Source organism: Hoplias malabaricus, chromosome 3 (genome assembly GCF_029633855.1).
Source record: "Hoplias malabaricus isolate fHopMal1 chromosome 3, fHopMal1.hap1, whole genome shotgun sequence".
NCBI classification, from domain to species: Eukaryota; Metazoa; Chordata; class Actinopteri; order Characiformes; family Erythrinidae; genus Hoplias; species Hoplias malabaricus.
The window spans coordinates 45,245,375-45,261,781 of record NC_089802.1 but is presented as its reverse complement, the minus strand read 5'-3'; the positions used below and the strand labels follow the sequence as shown (position 1 = coordinate 45,261,781).

General features: G+C 42.8%; 1 protein-coding gene across 1 annotated transcript; it reads left to right on the top strand.

Moving 5' to 3' along the window:
• Nucleotides 1–460: 460 nt before the first annotated feature.
• Nucleotides 461–13,555, top strand: znfx1 (zinc finger, NFX1-type containing 1). Its single transcript, XM_066663847.1, has 16 exons — nucleotides 461–506; nucleotides 983–1,096; nucleotides 1,286–1,414; nucleotides 1,475–2,604; nucleotides 3,530–3,816; nucleotides 3,958–4,199; nucleotides 4,374–4,496; nucleotides 4,584–4,732; nucleotides 5,532–5,675; nucleotides 6,007–6,124; nucleotides 7,042–7,298; nucleotides 7,549–7,688; nucleotides 8,016–8,316; nucleotides 9,394–9,504; nucleotides 9,642–9,737; nucleotides 9,869–13,555. The coding sequence occupies exons 1-16, from the start codon at nucleotides 461–463 to the stop codon at nucleotides 12,314–12,316; spliced, it is 5,835 nt and encodes a 1,944-aa protein (XP_066519944.1). The 3' UTR covers nucleotides 12,317–13,555.
• Nucleotides 13,556–16,407: the final 2,852 nt, after the last annotated feature.

The following is a 16,407-nucleotide window of genomic DNA, read 5'->3' as shown; positions in this document are numbered from 1 at the left end:
TTAAGCAGATACCTTCTTTTTTTATAGTGGCCCCTCATAGTGCCACAAAGGTCAAGGTGCACTGCATTGCCACTGCATTAGAAATTAGTTCCTTGACTCAGTGCTCACTCTTTATTTTATTAGCTCCACCCAGTAATGCACTAGTCATAGTTATAGTAACATATTGCACATTCTTTGTTAGTCCGACCCTCACAGGACCGTCATGGCGCAGATAATATTTGGGTATTAGATCCTTTTCAGCACTGTAGTGACTCTGACAAGTGGTAGTGTGTTCATGTGCAATTGAATATATTAGAAAACTAACCTGTCCTCATCACATCAGTGTCACTGATGAGAATGATCATTATATACACACACACGCACACACAAATGCATATATATATATATAGTTACGTATTGTTTTTGTCTGACAGATATCAAAATAAAATATACACTGAAGCAAAAAACAGAAAAGTGTGAAATGGAGAACAAGCAAAGACGAGAGGGCAACGAACGACCAAGGAGAGGTAACCTCCTTTTAACTCTGTCATTGCCATCATTTTTTTAATCTGGTTTATTTCATATTAATAGGTTTCACACTTTATAGTTCTGTCTGTGGCATCCTTGTCCAAAATGTGCCTCTCTCTCTCTCTCTCTCTCTCTCTCTCTCTCTCTCTCTCTTTATATATATATATATGTGTGTATGTATATGTATATGTGTGTGTATGTATGTATGTATGTAATCTATGTATCTATCTATCTATGGCTTATGTGTGGATACACCAGAACATTCCATTATAAAACTTTCCATAAATAGGTTATACACCTGTTTGCTCAGTTAAACATCTTTATCAGCAATAGATGCACCTAAAAGTAGCTGAATTCTCTATTTAGTGCATGTGCCTAGATGCCTTTGGACACTGGGGATATTATGTAATGTGTGTTTGTAGTTTAGTCTTGATACTAAGTTTCTACACTGTCTTCCCCTGTTCTATTGGTACAGAGGCTGGACAAAGACATGAAAATGGGCTGCCAAACCAGAGGAGAGACAGAGGTGACAGAGGCAGAAGAGGAGGGTCAGGAGAGGGATCTGGAAGAAGAAGAGGAGAAGAAGCAGGTGGGGCAGGAGGTGACAGAAGAAGAGGAGGCGCAGGACAAGGAGGAGGTGAAAGGAGAGGAGTTGCAGGACAAGGAGGAGGAAGAGGAGGTGCAGGACAAGGAGGAGGTGGGCGAGGAAGAGAAAGTGCAGGACAAGGAAAAGGGAGTGCAGGACAAGGAAAAGGGGGTGCAGGACAAGGAGGAGGAGGAAGAGGAGGTGCAGGACAAGGAGGAGGAGGAAGAGGAGGTGCAGGACAAGGAGGAGGTGGAAGAGGAGGTGCAGGACAAGGAGGAGGTGGAAGAGGAGGTGCAGGACAAGGAGGAGGTGGAAGAGGAGGTGCAGGACAAGGAGGAGGTGGAAGAGGAAGAGAAGGTGCATGGGGAAGTGGCAGAGGAGGAGGACGAGCAGGTGGAGTACCCGGAGGAGGCAGAGAAGATCCCAGAAGAGGCAGAGATGAGAGGAGAAGAGAAAACTGGGAAAGGCCTGAGGTCCACAGTATGCAACATGAAGGAGGACTGGCTCAGAGAGGAAGAGGAGAAAGGGGTGGAGAAGGTCAGAGACAGAGAGGTGGCCATGGAAGAGAAAATAGTAGAGATGGTACCCCTGAGATACGCAAGTTTGGGTACAAAAGACTGGAGGAGCTACTGGAGAAAGACGCCTCCGAGGTGGCCATTACACTGTCATCCAGCGCAGAACTGAAAGTTCTATTGGACGACAAGATCATGCGCCAGGACCTGATCCAGCTGCTGTGCCAAGTTCTCTGCAAAGCCTTTCAGTCCAAGAACGACCGCAGAATACTGCTCCATCTGGCTCAGGTGGTCAAAGATTCCGCCTTCCTTCAAACTGTGCTACCACACTATGTGACTGGAATGATGACTAATTACACCGACCCTGCCCGGAGGGAGCAGTACCCTCTCCACTTGGACAACATCATCAGCCTCTTGTCTGACGTGGTTAGCATGTTGCCATTCAGCTCTGTCCGATCTGTCTCAATGCTGGTGGCTCTCATGACGCCGGTGGTCAACCTGCTGCGTGCGTCCGGCATCGATATTAGAGATACAATTGACGAAGACCTGGAGAAGATTCAGGGCATGGTCAACCACCTCCAAGAGAAAGCGAGACAGGGGACTTTGAGGTCAGACAACTACACCCTCCTCATTGGCAACGAGGACACTCCACCAGGGGAGGAAGACTACAGGAACATGACTATCTACCCAACTCCTGAAGAATTCCAACAGGTCCAGAAACCTTTTCTGCGACCCAACATTATGTCACAAAACTACCCCAGTGCCCATGTCTACCTGGACACACATTTTCGGCTCCTGAGAGAGGATTTTGTGAGGCCGTTACGTGAAGGCATTCAGGATCTACTCCAAAGTCAGCACGATGAAACTCTCAGCAAAGTGCCGATGCGAAAAAGGCGCTTCGATGACATCAGGGTCTACTTCGACACCCGACTGCTTGTACCACTCTGCACACCAACTGGCATTGCCTACAGAGTGCAGTTTGACCCTCGTCCTCTTGAGGTCAGATCATGATCAGATAAGAATTGAAGGGACCTTCAATTTGCGGTTGACCTGTGCAAAAGGAGTTTGACAATGAGATTAGTCGTATGAAAATATGAACAGAAAAATCTAATTGACATGATTTTCCATATAATACATATGTAGTTGATCTGCCAAGGTTTATTTGGAGTCCAAATGTTTCTTCTATATTTTAGAGCTTAATTTGAGTCTAGCATTACTAAAAAACATTAGAAGTGAACAACTGTCATAAATACATGTGCACAAACTCTCAACTTAAAATCTGGGTTTTAATGAATGTACTTACTGTGAACTATAACATCAACAAAACACTGCTGTGTATTTGAAAAATGAGACAGCTTTATTCAATAAACCATAATCACTCTTTTTAAGACAAATTAAACCCATTAGACTACAACCCACTTTCACTTCAGCTACTTATGAAAAGGGGAATATAGCAGAAAAGCGTAAGTAAAATAGTTCTAGTTTTAGCTTAGCCTAAATGTGTAAAATAAAACGTCAGTCTGTGCAATTATGCTAAAATGGTGAAATGTTTCATTTAGTTATCAATATATAAAAGTGTTAGCATTTATTTATAAAAGTCATTCACTTCCTGTGTTTGTTAGAAATGTTGTAGCTCTAGCACTAAACTAGAAGGGTCTTGTCCAGTTGACTGAATGTGCGTTTTTGCTGAACAGTTCCTATTTGTGTGTGTGTGTGTGTGTGTGTGTGTGTGTGTGTGTCATTTTATATAACTACAGCTGCAAATGTTTATGTAGAGATTGATGATTGATTTCTCCTTCTAAATACAAAAGATGATGATAATTAAATGAATACTTATGAAGCACTTTAATTTGAGGTAATTTAGTTAAATATTTAAAGTGATAATGCCTAAAAATAATGACCGTTGCACTTTTGTGATTCACAGTTTGTGCGCTGGGAGAATTCCAAACGACTGCTGTATGGGTCCCTGGTCTGCCTTTCTATGGACAATTTTGAAACTTTCCTCTTTGCTACGGTGTCTGACCGTGACCCTAAACTGTTAAAACAGGGCCAAGTCCAGCTTAGTTTCTCTAGACGCAGTAGAGCTGAACTCGCCCAAGTCCAGGCTTCTCAGTGCTTCCTAATGGTGGAGACCACTGCATACTTCGAAGCATACCGTTATGTCCTGGAGGGGCTTCAAGAGCAGGAGGAGGCAGATCTTCCTTTTCAGAGGTATACAGACACCAGAGGCGCAGGACAGTAAAAGAATCAGTGTAAAACAAATGTACACAAACGTTAGCATTTCTTCCTGATGTTATGCTGTCTGCAAGAGTGGTACTTTGGTAAGATAAAAGAATAAACCTCTGCTTGTAGGTACATAGTGGAATGCAATGCAGATGTTCATCCTCCAGCATACCTCCAAGGGCTAAGAAAAACATGTGACCTGTCCTGTATTAGCGCGGAGGGCCATAAGGACAGAGTGAAACCCTTTGACCCTCTGGACCCTGATGCATGGCCAAATGAGGAGCAGCTGGGCCTGGATGAGAGCCAGCTCAGAGCTGTTAAACTGGCCCTCACCAAAGAGCTGGCCATCATTCAGGGACCACCAGGCACAGGTAGGGGGTCATGAAAGATCATGATAAATTAAAATATATTCCAAAAATATGGCTTCTGAATAGAACCCTCATGGACCTAAGGCTCATTTTCTGTTTAAATTCTAGAATAAAATCAGTATGATAAGATAACTGACTTCTACCAGTGAATACTATCTAACCTGTTCTCTTCTGCAGGAAAAACCTATGTAGGGTTAAAGATTGCCCAGGCTTTGCTGGAGAACTCAAATATGTGGTCAGCAAATATCCCTATGTTGGTGGTCTGCTACACTAACCATGCTCTAGACCAGTTTCTGGAAGGTACAGCTTAATTAATGCAGAGTGTGTCTAAAATAATAATTAATTCCAAACGCATTGTAAAGAGAAAGGTGTTATGTTATATCTTAGGTATTCACAGCTTCTTGGAGAGGGGCATTGTAAGAGTAGGAGGGCGCAGTAATAGCGAGAAACTGAAGCATTTTGCTCTGCGGGAGCTGACCAGGGCAACAAACTTCCGCTCGGTCCTGCCTTCATTTCTAAGGAAGGCCCGCTATGAGGTGGGTAATCCATAATAAATAGAACCTTTTGTTCTTTTGTTCTAAATAGAACATTTTGTTGTTGTTTTTCCCCCATTATTTGAAAATACCCCTTAAGGCCCCTTAACTTTAAATTTCATTATTAATAGACTAACGAAAATGCTCAAAAATCAGTGGAAGTTCCATTTTATTTACATTGAGTTCCATTGAGGGCAGCACAGTGGTGCAGCAGTGTCTCAGTCACAGCTCCAGGGACCTGGAGGTCGTGGGTTAAAGTCCCGCTCCGGGTGACTGTCTGTGAGGAGTTTGGTGTGTTCTCCGTGTTCACGTTGGTTTCCTCCCACAGTCCAAAAAAAAATTGGTGACTCAAGAGTCTGTGAGTGAATGTGTAAGTGTGTGTGTGTGTGTTGCCCTGTGAAGGACTGGCGCCCCCTCCAGGGTGTATTCCCGCCTTGCGCCCAATGATTCCAGGTAGGCTCTGGACCCACCGAGACCCTAAACTGGATAAGCGCTTACAGATAATGAATGAGTTCCATTAAATAAATAAGGCTATCTTTCCAGTAAAGTTATCACTTTGTGGTTTTGAATTATTCTGTCTCTGTCAGTTTGTCCATATATTTTATATCTTCTATATCTTATACCTGGACATGGGTGCATAACGATGTGTGAACATTGTATTATTTACAAACAGAGAATGTGGTGAACTTATTGCAGTTTTGGATTTCTGCCATTGTTGGCACTGTCTAAGTTTATGTTTCAGTTTTTAGGATTTATTGCACATTATTATGCAGCTGGTTTAGAGTCTTCTTTGTGTCCTCAGATCCACTCAGAGATGCGTAAGGCAGAGACTCTGATCCAGAGACAGTCAGGACAGCTGGTGTGCAGTCTGCGTGGAATTATTAATGAGCGTTACCTGGAGCCGTATATATCACACGAGCACTGGGACAGTCTGCATTTGGTGCTGGTCAGTCCAAAAAAAATAAAACAACAAAGCCTCACACTGACAAATATTAATTGTGAAATTCTGTGTGTGATCCAAATTCTATTTTCTGTTTCTACTTGCGTAGCTCTAACAAAGCATCAATGAAAACAAATAGATATGTTATGCATACTTCTTCCTTTATTATTATTATTATTATTATTATTATTATTATTATTTCTGTTGTTGATTTTAGTGAAAATGATGTGATTGTGTATGTCTACTGCTTGTTTACATTAGTACCCCAGTGTATTTAATATAGAATCATTTGCATTGTATCTAAAGAATAATTGCTTTGTGTATCTCTCTGGCACAGATGATGGATGAATATGTTGGAGAGAGAATCTCAGTGATGAAAGAGTGGCTGGGTCTCGGGGATTCTGATTTTCAGCAGGTACCACAGGCTGAGCAGCAGGCTGCCAATGGAAATGGAGGTGAGCCAATGGGAATGCAGGAACAGTTTTAAAATCTGATTATTATGTATTGCAATTTTATATTTTAAGTGCGGCATGGTGGCGCAGCAGGTAGTGTCGCATTCACACAGCTCCAGGGACCTGGAGGTTGTGGATTCGATTCCCGCTCCGGGTGACTGTCTGTGAGGAGTTGGTGTGTTCTCTCCGTGTCCACGTGGGTTTCCTCCGGGTGCTCCGGTTTCCTCCCACAGTCCAAAAACACAGGTTGGTAGGTGGATTGGCGACTCAAAAGTGTCCGTAGGTGTGAGTGAATGTGTGTGTGTCTGTGAAGGACTGGCGCCCCCTCCAGGGTGTGTTCCTGCCTTGCGCCCAATGATTCCAGGTAGGCTCTGGACCCACCGCCGCCTTGAACTGGATAAGCGCTTACAGAAATGAATGAACTTTATATTTTATGTTAATTATATTTATTATTCTGTATTTTATTGTGTTGTAAAATCATTTTAGGAAAGCACTGTGTAAATAAAGATGTACTTAGTTAGTTTTGACAGTTAACTGAGTAAGTAATATTTGTAATTTATATACAGTGTTTTTTTTTCTTCCAAATTTTTGCTGCTTCAAAATCTTTAATCAAAGTGGAGCGTTTTTTTCCAATTTGCAACAGTTTGACTTTTCAACATCCAATCAAATCTCAATGAATACAGTCATGTCCTGCTTTTGTTACTTCCCACATAAACGCCCACTTTCACTTGGGAAACTGTCATGGTAAAAAAGTAAATGTGTTCAGATTGTTTTATTATAACTTTAAAGTAAATATGCTGATGATTAACCATAGAAATATTTTCCTCATCCTGTTAATTTTAGCCTAATAGCTGAGTTATACTACTTTTCTCAGGGTAATTAGTGATAATCCTTACTTTTGTTTCCCTCACTGGTTACAGACGTGGAGGCAGCAGAGGAAGAAGAGTTGCTAGAGATGGATGAAGAGGCGGATCTGATCCAGGCCGAGAGGATCCTGGTGGATGCAGAGCCTCAGGGACGAGATGCCCGTGAGCGCAGGAGAGAAGAAAGGGCCCTGGAGGAACTGGCAGACCTCATGCTGGCCATGAACCTGGACCAGGCTGAAGAACAGCCTCCACAGGAGCAGAGACAGGAACAGGGACAAGGACAAGGTCAGGCAGCGAATGAGCAGTGGCAGGTAAGATACTTTACGATGTGGAACAATCATAATAATAGTTTCTCTTTAATAAAACATTGAATGCAGATAAACTGCTATACAGCCTAATGCCAACAGGTTTTCTACTCCTTTGTACCCAGCTGACTCAGGACACTGAGTATGATGACCTTAGGCCTGTGTGCACCTGCCCCAGGCGTCCTATTTCAATTCATGTAGATAATACAAGCAGTGTGTGCGCATCCACAGTGTGTGTGTGTGTGTGTGTGTACAGAAACAGCCTCACCAGAAGAAGAAGATGAAGCAGATGATCCGGAAAGAATTAAGCAAGACTTCCACCATGAGTGAGGAAGAGGAGAATGAAGTGATGAATGTGTGGCAGCTTCCTCTGAAAGACAGATGGAAGCTTTATCGGTAATTATACACCAGAGCACAACGTCTCGAGAGCCTTAACTTGCATTAATTGAGTGAGTTGTGCAATATTATTCCACTAGATGGCAGGGCTTCACCATAAACAGAAGAAGAAATAGGAGGTTTGAGTTTACAGAAAGTCTTAGGTGTGAGATAAAGTTTTGAACACACCTGTTCAGTTTATAAAGTGTGACATTGCTTTTGCATGGGCCACTTTTTTCTTTTTACTTTAAACATAAACAAGATGTGTCTTTTGACTCCAAAGGTTTACATATGACTGACATGCATACAAAAGATTTTAACATGAATGTATTCTCTCTCTCTCTGCAGTCTGTGGGTGCTGCGGTACCGGACTGAGCTTCGTGCTAAAGCTCTCCATGCTGAACAACTCTATCAGAGCGCTGCAGAGCGGCTTTCTGATATCCGCTGGCGAGAGGATCTGTGCGTGTTCAGGCAAGCCAAAGTCATTGGCATGACCACCACAGGGGCCGCCAAATACCGACAGGCCCTGCAGGAACTCCGGCCCAGGCTCGTGATAGTGGAGGAGGCAGCCGAGGTGCTGGAGGCCCATGTTATCACCACACTCAGTGGAGACTGCCAGCACCTCATTCTCATCGGAGATCATCAACAGGTACAGCCACAAATAACATATAACCCTTAAAAGTCTAGAGTAATGTGAGATTATTTTCCATCTGTATCACATAAATATTTGACAAAGAAAATATAAATAATCTAAATCTAAAACGAAAAAATTGAATCTATTGATTGTTCCCTTCATTTATTTTAACTCAAATCTGTAAAACGTCACAGCAGTTGAAAAACACACTTAAATTTAGTTTCATATTTAATAGACAGCTATAATACATGTAAATTATATTACTTACCTCAGTTCCAGTAAAAGGAACACTTAATGCTTCAGCTTACCAACAGATTTTTGGACAATTTCATGCTCCCAACTTTGTGGGAATGGTTTCGGCCTGGCCCCTTCCTTTTCCAACATGACTGTGCACCAGTGCACAAAGCAAGGTCCATAAAAACAAGGATGAGCAAGTTTGGTGTGGAAGAACTTGACTGCCCTGTCCTTCACCCGATAAAACACATTTGGGGTTGATTAGAGCAGAGAATATGAGCCAGGCCTTGTCCAACATAAGTGTCTGACCTCACAAATGTGCTTCTGGAAGTATGATCAAAAATTCCCATAAAACATTCCTAAACCTTGTGGAAATCTTCCCAGAAGAGTTGACGCTGTTTTAGCTGCAAAGGGTGAGCTAACATCATATTAAAACCTATTGCGAATATTTATATAATTGTCTTACTGACCTGATGGTGACTAATATGTGTTGTTATTAGTAGCACAGCTACGAATGATTAATAAATGTACATGTACCCCCACATTTCTGCTCCACTAAAACAAATTAATCAATTCCATTCCCAAGGAACCTATGCACTGCACAGGTTTTGTTTTTTTCTGCTCTAACTCAACACCGACTGAGCTCATGAAGCGCTCCATAATTATGTGATTAGTTAAATCGAGTGTGAAAAAACACAAAACTGCGAAGTGCATGTGGTCCCCAGGACTCCAGCTAAGAGGCATTAATCATATTTCTGTGGCTGATAGGATATCCAGCCGAACAGATGAACTCATATTTTACTGTATTCCCTGAATCTGCTGAATTAATCTGAATTTGGCTTCATTCCTTGGTCACAGCTGAGACCCAGTGCGACGGTGTATGAACTCGCCAAGAATTTCAACCTGGAGGTCTCCATGTTTGAGAGGCTTGTCAAGAGGGACTTCCCTTTTGTTCGACTTAACTATCAGGTATATTCAAACTCCAGCAATCCCATCACACATAGCAAAACATCTGTCTGTTCAATCTGTTATGTGATTACATATGTTTAGTACTGTGTACAGCATTATCAACATGGTGTATGTTTTTTCTTTTTTTCTTTATGTAGCATCGCATGAGGCCAGAAATTGCTTGTCTTCTGACTCCTCATATCTACTCAGAACTGGAAAACCATCCTTCTGTGCTAGAGTATGAGAACATCAAGGTCAGACACTTATCTATTTTTTGTAATTTATTTATTGTAACTAAGCAGCCGCAGTTTAATCAAAAGTAAAAATACTCATTGCAATACATCTGAACTTTCATTAATAACCCAGCACTCCATACATCCTGCAGGGGATTCTCACAAACCTCTTCTTCGTGGAGCATAAGAACCGTGAGGAGGGAATAAAGGATGGACGAAGTCATCAGAACCTTCATGAGGCAAATTTTGTGGTCGAACTGTGCCGTTACCTGTTGTGTCAGGAATACAAGCCCTCTCAGATCACCATCCTGACCACCTACACTGGACAGCTCTACTGCTTACGCAAGCTCATGCCTGCCAAGGAGTTTTCTGGAGTCAAAGTTCATGTTGTTGACAAGTACCAAGGGGAGGAGAATGATATTGTCATACTGTCTCTGGTGCGCAGCAACCTGGAGGGCAGGATTGGATTTCTGCAGATACCAAACCGCGTTTGTGTAGCACTTTCTCGTGCCAAGAAGGGACTCTACTGCATTGGGAACATGGAAATGTTTAGCAAGGTGAAACTGTGGAGCGGCATACTTCACACTCTGAGAGAGAAAGGTCAGGTAGGCCTTGCTTTGCCACTGAGCTGTCAGAACCACCCAGAAACTAGGACCCTAGTGTCCTGTGCTAGGGATTTTGCAAAGGTCCCTGAAGGTGGGTGCAGTAAACCCTGTGAATTCCGCTTAGACTGTGGCCACGTGTGCATGCGCATGTGCCACCCTTACGATGCTGAACACAAAGAGTACAAGTGCAATAAGAACTGCCCTAAGGTACTCTGCGAACTTGGACACAAATGCCCTAAACAGTGCTATCAGAAGTGTGGTGAATGCATGGTACCTGTGGAGAAGGTTATTCCACAATGCCAGCACAAGCAAATGATACCTTGCTATCAGGATCCAGAGTCGTTTATCTGCAGGGAGCCCTGTCAGAAGACACTGCACTGTGGACACACATGTCAAGCAAGTTGCGGAGAATCATGCAGTGCCTATTGTAAGATAATTGTTCCCATGACATTAAAATGTGGACATACCCAGAATGAAATCTGCAGCACCTCTAAGGATCCTTCAGAACAGCCACGTTGCAGGACCAAGTGTACCACAGTCCTGAGATGTGGGCATGCTTGCCCTGGGAGCTGCCACGAATGCTACCAAGGCCGCCTCCACAAAGCTTGTAGACATCAATGCAAGAGTATTCTTCCCTGCTCACATGAGTGCCGAGTACCTTGCACAAGGGGCTGCCCACCATGTACACGTCCTTGTGAGAACCGGTGTGTCCATAGTGCGTGCAAGAAGAAATGTGGGCAGCCCTGTGTCCCTTGTATTGAACCATGTGACTGGCAGTGCCCTCACCAGAGCTGTAGCAAACTCTGCCATGAACCATGTGATCGCCCGCCATGTTTAGAGAAATGCAATGAAGTCTTGCCTTGTGGGCATCCTTGCATTGGACTGTGTGGAGACCCTTGTCCTAAAAAGTGCAGGGTCTGCCATCATGATGAAGTGACTGAAATTTTCTTTGGCAACGAAGACGTGCCAGATGCTTGCTTCATCCAGCTAGAAGACTGTGGACACATCATTGAGTCCACCGCCTTGGATCATTACATGAGCATTGATGAGGACGTAGGAGCCGATCTTGACCAGAGGTCAGTTCGTCTGAAGGAGTGTCCCAAGTGTCGCAAACCCATCCGCAGGAATGTGCGCTATGGTGCCCATATCAACCGCAGCCTGGCGGAGATTGAGAAGGTGAAGGTGAAGATCAATGGATTACAGTCTGACATTAACCAACAGAAGAAGGAGCTCAAGTTGCTTTTTGAGAAGAAGGTGAACCTTAGAGATTATCTTCCAGAAGAGCATGCAAAGATTGCAGAAAAGCTGAAAAAGTCTGAACTGTCGGTCCTTGACCTCTGGCACCAGGAGAACCTGATGTCCTTCCTTGAGACTCTTGGGGAGCTGATAAAGATGCAAAAAGAATACATGTCCTATGAAAACGGTCAGTCATTCTCACTGCGCGTTGGTCACTGCCTCAAATTTCTACTCGATAATTTCCAGAGATTCTCAGAGCAGCAGGTTGGGGATCTACAGTGGGAAATAAAGAGGCTCTCTTATCTAGCAGAACTCAATGTCCGCTGCAAGATGGCTGAAATCAGTGTGCTGGGGGTCAGAGTTAATCAAAAGGTGGGACAGGCACGGAAGATCCTGGAGGACACACTGCCATTCACTGAGCTAAGTGACTTTGAAGTGAAGGAGATATTTAAAGAGGTGGATGCCGATCTCCCTCGCATGGGCCTGGGCATCAGTGACAAAGAGAAAGTGATGATTGTGAAAGCCATTGGACTGAAACCTGGCCACTGGTATAAGTGTCCCAATGGACATGTATATGTCATTGGTGATTGTGGGGGTGCTATGGAAAGCCGCAAGTGTCCAGATTGCACAGCTACGATTGGTGGAGCAAGCCATACTCTTGCTGGGGGCAATTCTGTGGCAACAGAGATGGATGGTGCAAGACATGGCGCCTGGACAGAAGCGGCAAATTTGCTCAATTTTGACCACAGGAACCTTTGAAGGGTCCACATCTTAAAATTGTACATTAAAATAGTTTTTAAATATATTCATTATAACATAATAGTTACATTTTGTAAGCTCCCCTTGCATGTTGCAAAGCTTCCCTTTATTCAAAAAGAGCCTGACAGTTGAAACCCTCCTTATTGCTTTAGTGACAATTGACAGTCTCAGCTCTACGCTGAACTCTATTTTCTTTCTATGCAATTTTAACTGTATAAACTAGGAGTGGGATGGTGTGCTTCGAAATCAGTATTTGATGATGTGGGTCCTTTAAATGAATTCACTGTAATGAATTACTGTATGAAATTATAACTTTGTGACATGAAATAAATAATTCTTTTAAATGTCTAACACAATAAAATTAAAGCATCTTAATGAATTGATTCTGTTGAAGACCTAAACAGCCATGGAATTGCATATATTTTTTAACTTTTTTTTTGGTCAGGATAACAAGTAAAATTAATTTGTGTTAATGAAAAAACATGTCCTGGGGCTGTGAATCCCCACCTTGCCTCAGGTCACTGTCTAGGAGAGGTTTGCTGTGTTCTCCCTGTGTTTGTGTAGGTTTTCTCCAGATTCTGCAGTTTCCTCCCACTGTCCAACAAAACATTGTGTGTGTGTGTGTGTGTGAGTGAATGTTTTACTGTGTGTGTGTGAGTGAATGTTTTAGTGTGTTTGTGTGTGTGTGTGTGTTTGAGTATGTGCTGCCCTGTCCAGTGGCTGTTCTGAAATCAGTGATTACGGATGGACTCCATACTAAGTACAACCCTGAACAGAATGAAGCAATTACAGAAAATGAGTGAAAGAATGAGAAACCATGCGTTACTTCTTTATTGCTACATAAGTGTTTTACTAAATTAATTATTTGTTGTTTGGTATGGAACACTATGAGCAGGAAATCCCCAACAGTAAGTCTTCACGATTAGTTATACACAAGAATGAATAGACCTTGTTATTGCAGCCTTGCTTTTTTATTTTTATTATCTATAAAACCTTTGTTATGATGATAAAATTAATAATTTATCTTCTCTGTAAAGAGATGTTTATATTTCATTATCTCAATAAAACAAGTAAAATGAACTCTTTATCAAGTTAAAACAGAGTGAAAACCAATGTCTTTTATGATTTCCGCAGGACTCCAACAGAGAAATTACATTGTTTTTAGCTTTGATTACAAGTGTAGACTTGTAGCTCTCATGCACGACCTTTATTTAAAACTGCATTATCAAATTTTTCTTTTCTTTTTTTTTTTTGGACACTGAAAATGTTCTAAACTCGAAATAAAGCATGGATTTTACCACAGGCCTTACATGTACGTCTCTATCATACCAACAGGGGGCAAGAGTGTACTGATGACTAGTGACGTTGGGGAAGGAATGAGCAAACAGAAGGTAAATGAGATGAGAAATGTATGTATGAGTTACTTGCATGTGTAGAGACTGATTTATGAGCGTGTGTGTGTGCGCGTGCTTAGGCTGAAGAAGTCTATATCCTCTTCTTCCTCACTTTTTCTCTCTCTCTCTTGTAATGTTTTTGTTGTTGTGTGAGTGGTTTGAATCATGAGCTCGCTCTCCTCTGAACTATCTACCCAAACCCGGCCTGTGTGTAGGAGCTCTTTGAGCCTCATAGACGCACTCTGTCATAAAGTAGCAAGGCAAGGTCAGCAAGTTTATCTTTAACTTGGAGAAAATGCGCCACAGCTAGCCGGCTAATAATAAAACATTACCTGTACTCTCAGCCTAAATTGCTGGCAGCCAGGCATCAGGCTCTCCTCCAGGCTGTGGGCTGCAGGGATGGCTTCCATTTAAGCTGCTTCGGGCAGCTTGCATCAGTTTATTATATGATGAATGTAGCCTTGTCACAATACAAACTCAAATGCAAACTCCCTTTTCTCTTGCTGCAGGAAAGAAGGGAAAAACCAAAAGACCTGACTGCAAGGACAGAAAAGAACAGTTTTGTCAGAAATGGAGCAAAAAGCAAGCAAATAAATTGATACTTGTCAGTATTTATGGCAAGTAGTTTTGTAGGCAGGTCAGGGGAGAAAAAGTGGTTGCTGGAAAAAACAAAAAACAGTATAATATCCTCAAGGGAACCCTCTGTGCTATATATCATGAACTCTGTCACTTAGAAGGGTTTTTTTTGGGGAGGGGGGCAAAAAGCTTCATGGGCGGCACGGTGGTGCAGCAGGTAGTGTCGCAGTCACACAGCTTCAGGGACTGTCTGTGAGGAGTTTGGTGTGTTCTCCCTGTGTCCATGTTGGTTTCTTCTGGGTGCTGTGGTTTTCTCCCATGGTCCAAAAAAAAAAAACACGTTGGTAGGTGGATTGACGACTCAAAACTGTCCGTAGGTGTGAATGGGTGAGTTGACTGAAGAAACAAACATGGAGCAAGGAAAGTTGGAATGCTGGAACCACACACATAAAGATGGACATTGAATCTCTGATGCGCTCTGATGAACAGATCAAATGATCAAGAGCCGGGGGTTCGAGTCCTCCTCCGGGTGACTGTCTGTGAGGAGTTGGTGTGTTCTCCCTGTGTCTGAGTGGGTTCTCTTCGGGTGTTTCCTCCAACAGTCCAAAACAACACATTGGTAGGTGGATTGGCGACTCAAAAGTGTCCATAGGTGTGAGTAAATGTGTGTGTGTGTGTGTGTGTGTTGCCCTGTGAAGGACTGGCGCCCCCTCCAGGGTGTATTCCTGCCTTGTGCCCAATGATTCCAGGTAGGCTCTGGACCCACCGCGACCCTGAACTGGATAAGTGCTTACAGATAATGAATGAATGAATGAATGAAAAAGCTTCATGCTGTTAAATGACTCCTAGACTCATGTTATTTGAATCCTAGAAAAGTCAGTTATGAAAGGACTGATGCATGACTCGCGATTTGGGGTGGAGGGACTTCAAATGATTCTGCTGATAATGTATCACAGTCATTGTGCCTAATGGTGAGGAGAGGATTGTCTAAGACCCACACACACTGGGGCTTAGAGAGGAGGGTCTTAACACACTCTGAGCTCACAATGTTAATGCAATCAACTTCTTGTTACTCTATAACCAATTTGTAGTTAATACAGTTCTAGACCACACATCTTTTATTGCACTGAATTCTAACCAATTAATATGTACCCCAGGTCCATTTCACCTTTCTGTATTTGGTTTCTCCATGCGGTCTGTGTATGTTTTCTTTGCTATTTTATATTACATTATCACTGTCATGATTCCATTGTCACTCCCTCAGGTATTTCTTTTGATTTATTTTCAGGTGTATGTTCGTTAAAACCTTCTCTGTACTTATTCCCCCTCCTTGTCTCTCCCAATGCATGGCATAATACATATTTGAACGTTTTCCCCTTGTGCAATGGATTATCTATAATCTCGTGCTTAGAAAATATAACCTAAAAAATTAATGACTTGTATTTAATGGCGGTGAAAGAGCTGTTGCACAGTTCTGTTTGTAAGGTGTAGTTTTACTAGACAGAAAAATGGGAGGCTGGCCCCCCACTGGTTCTTAGATTTTAAGGGTCAACTAAACATATTGTCAGGAACAGAGCAGGTGTAGAAGCAGGAAACCGATGTGAGGAGAATTTTAATAAACACAAACACAGAATGCTGTAAACAGAGGGTGGAGAAAAAAAAATTGCAAAATTTTGAGTTGAACAAAGCTGAACATTGACTGAAGAAACAAACATGGAGCAAGAAAAGTTGGAATGCTGGAACCACACACGTAAAGATGGACATTGAATCTCTGATGTGCTCTGATGAACAGATCAAATGATTGAGAGCCGGGGGTTCGAGTTGGTGTGTTCTCCCTGTGTCTGCGTGGGTTTCCTCCAGGTGACTGTCTGTGAGGAGTTTGGTGTGTTCTCCGTGTCCACGTGGGTTTCCTCCGGGTGCTCTGGTTTCCTCAAAAGTGTTAGTAGATGTAAGTGAGTATGTGTTGCCCTGCAAGACTGGTGCCCCCTCCAGCGTGTTTTCCCGCCTTGCACCCAATGATTCCAGGTAGGCTCTGGACCCACGGTGACCCTGAACTGGATAAGCGCTTACAGATAATGGATGAATGAATGAATGAATAAACAAATGATGTGGAGCTGGGCT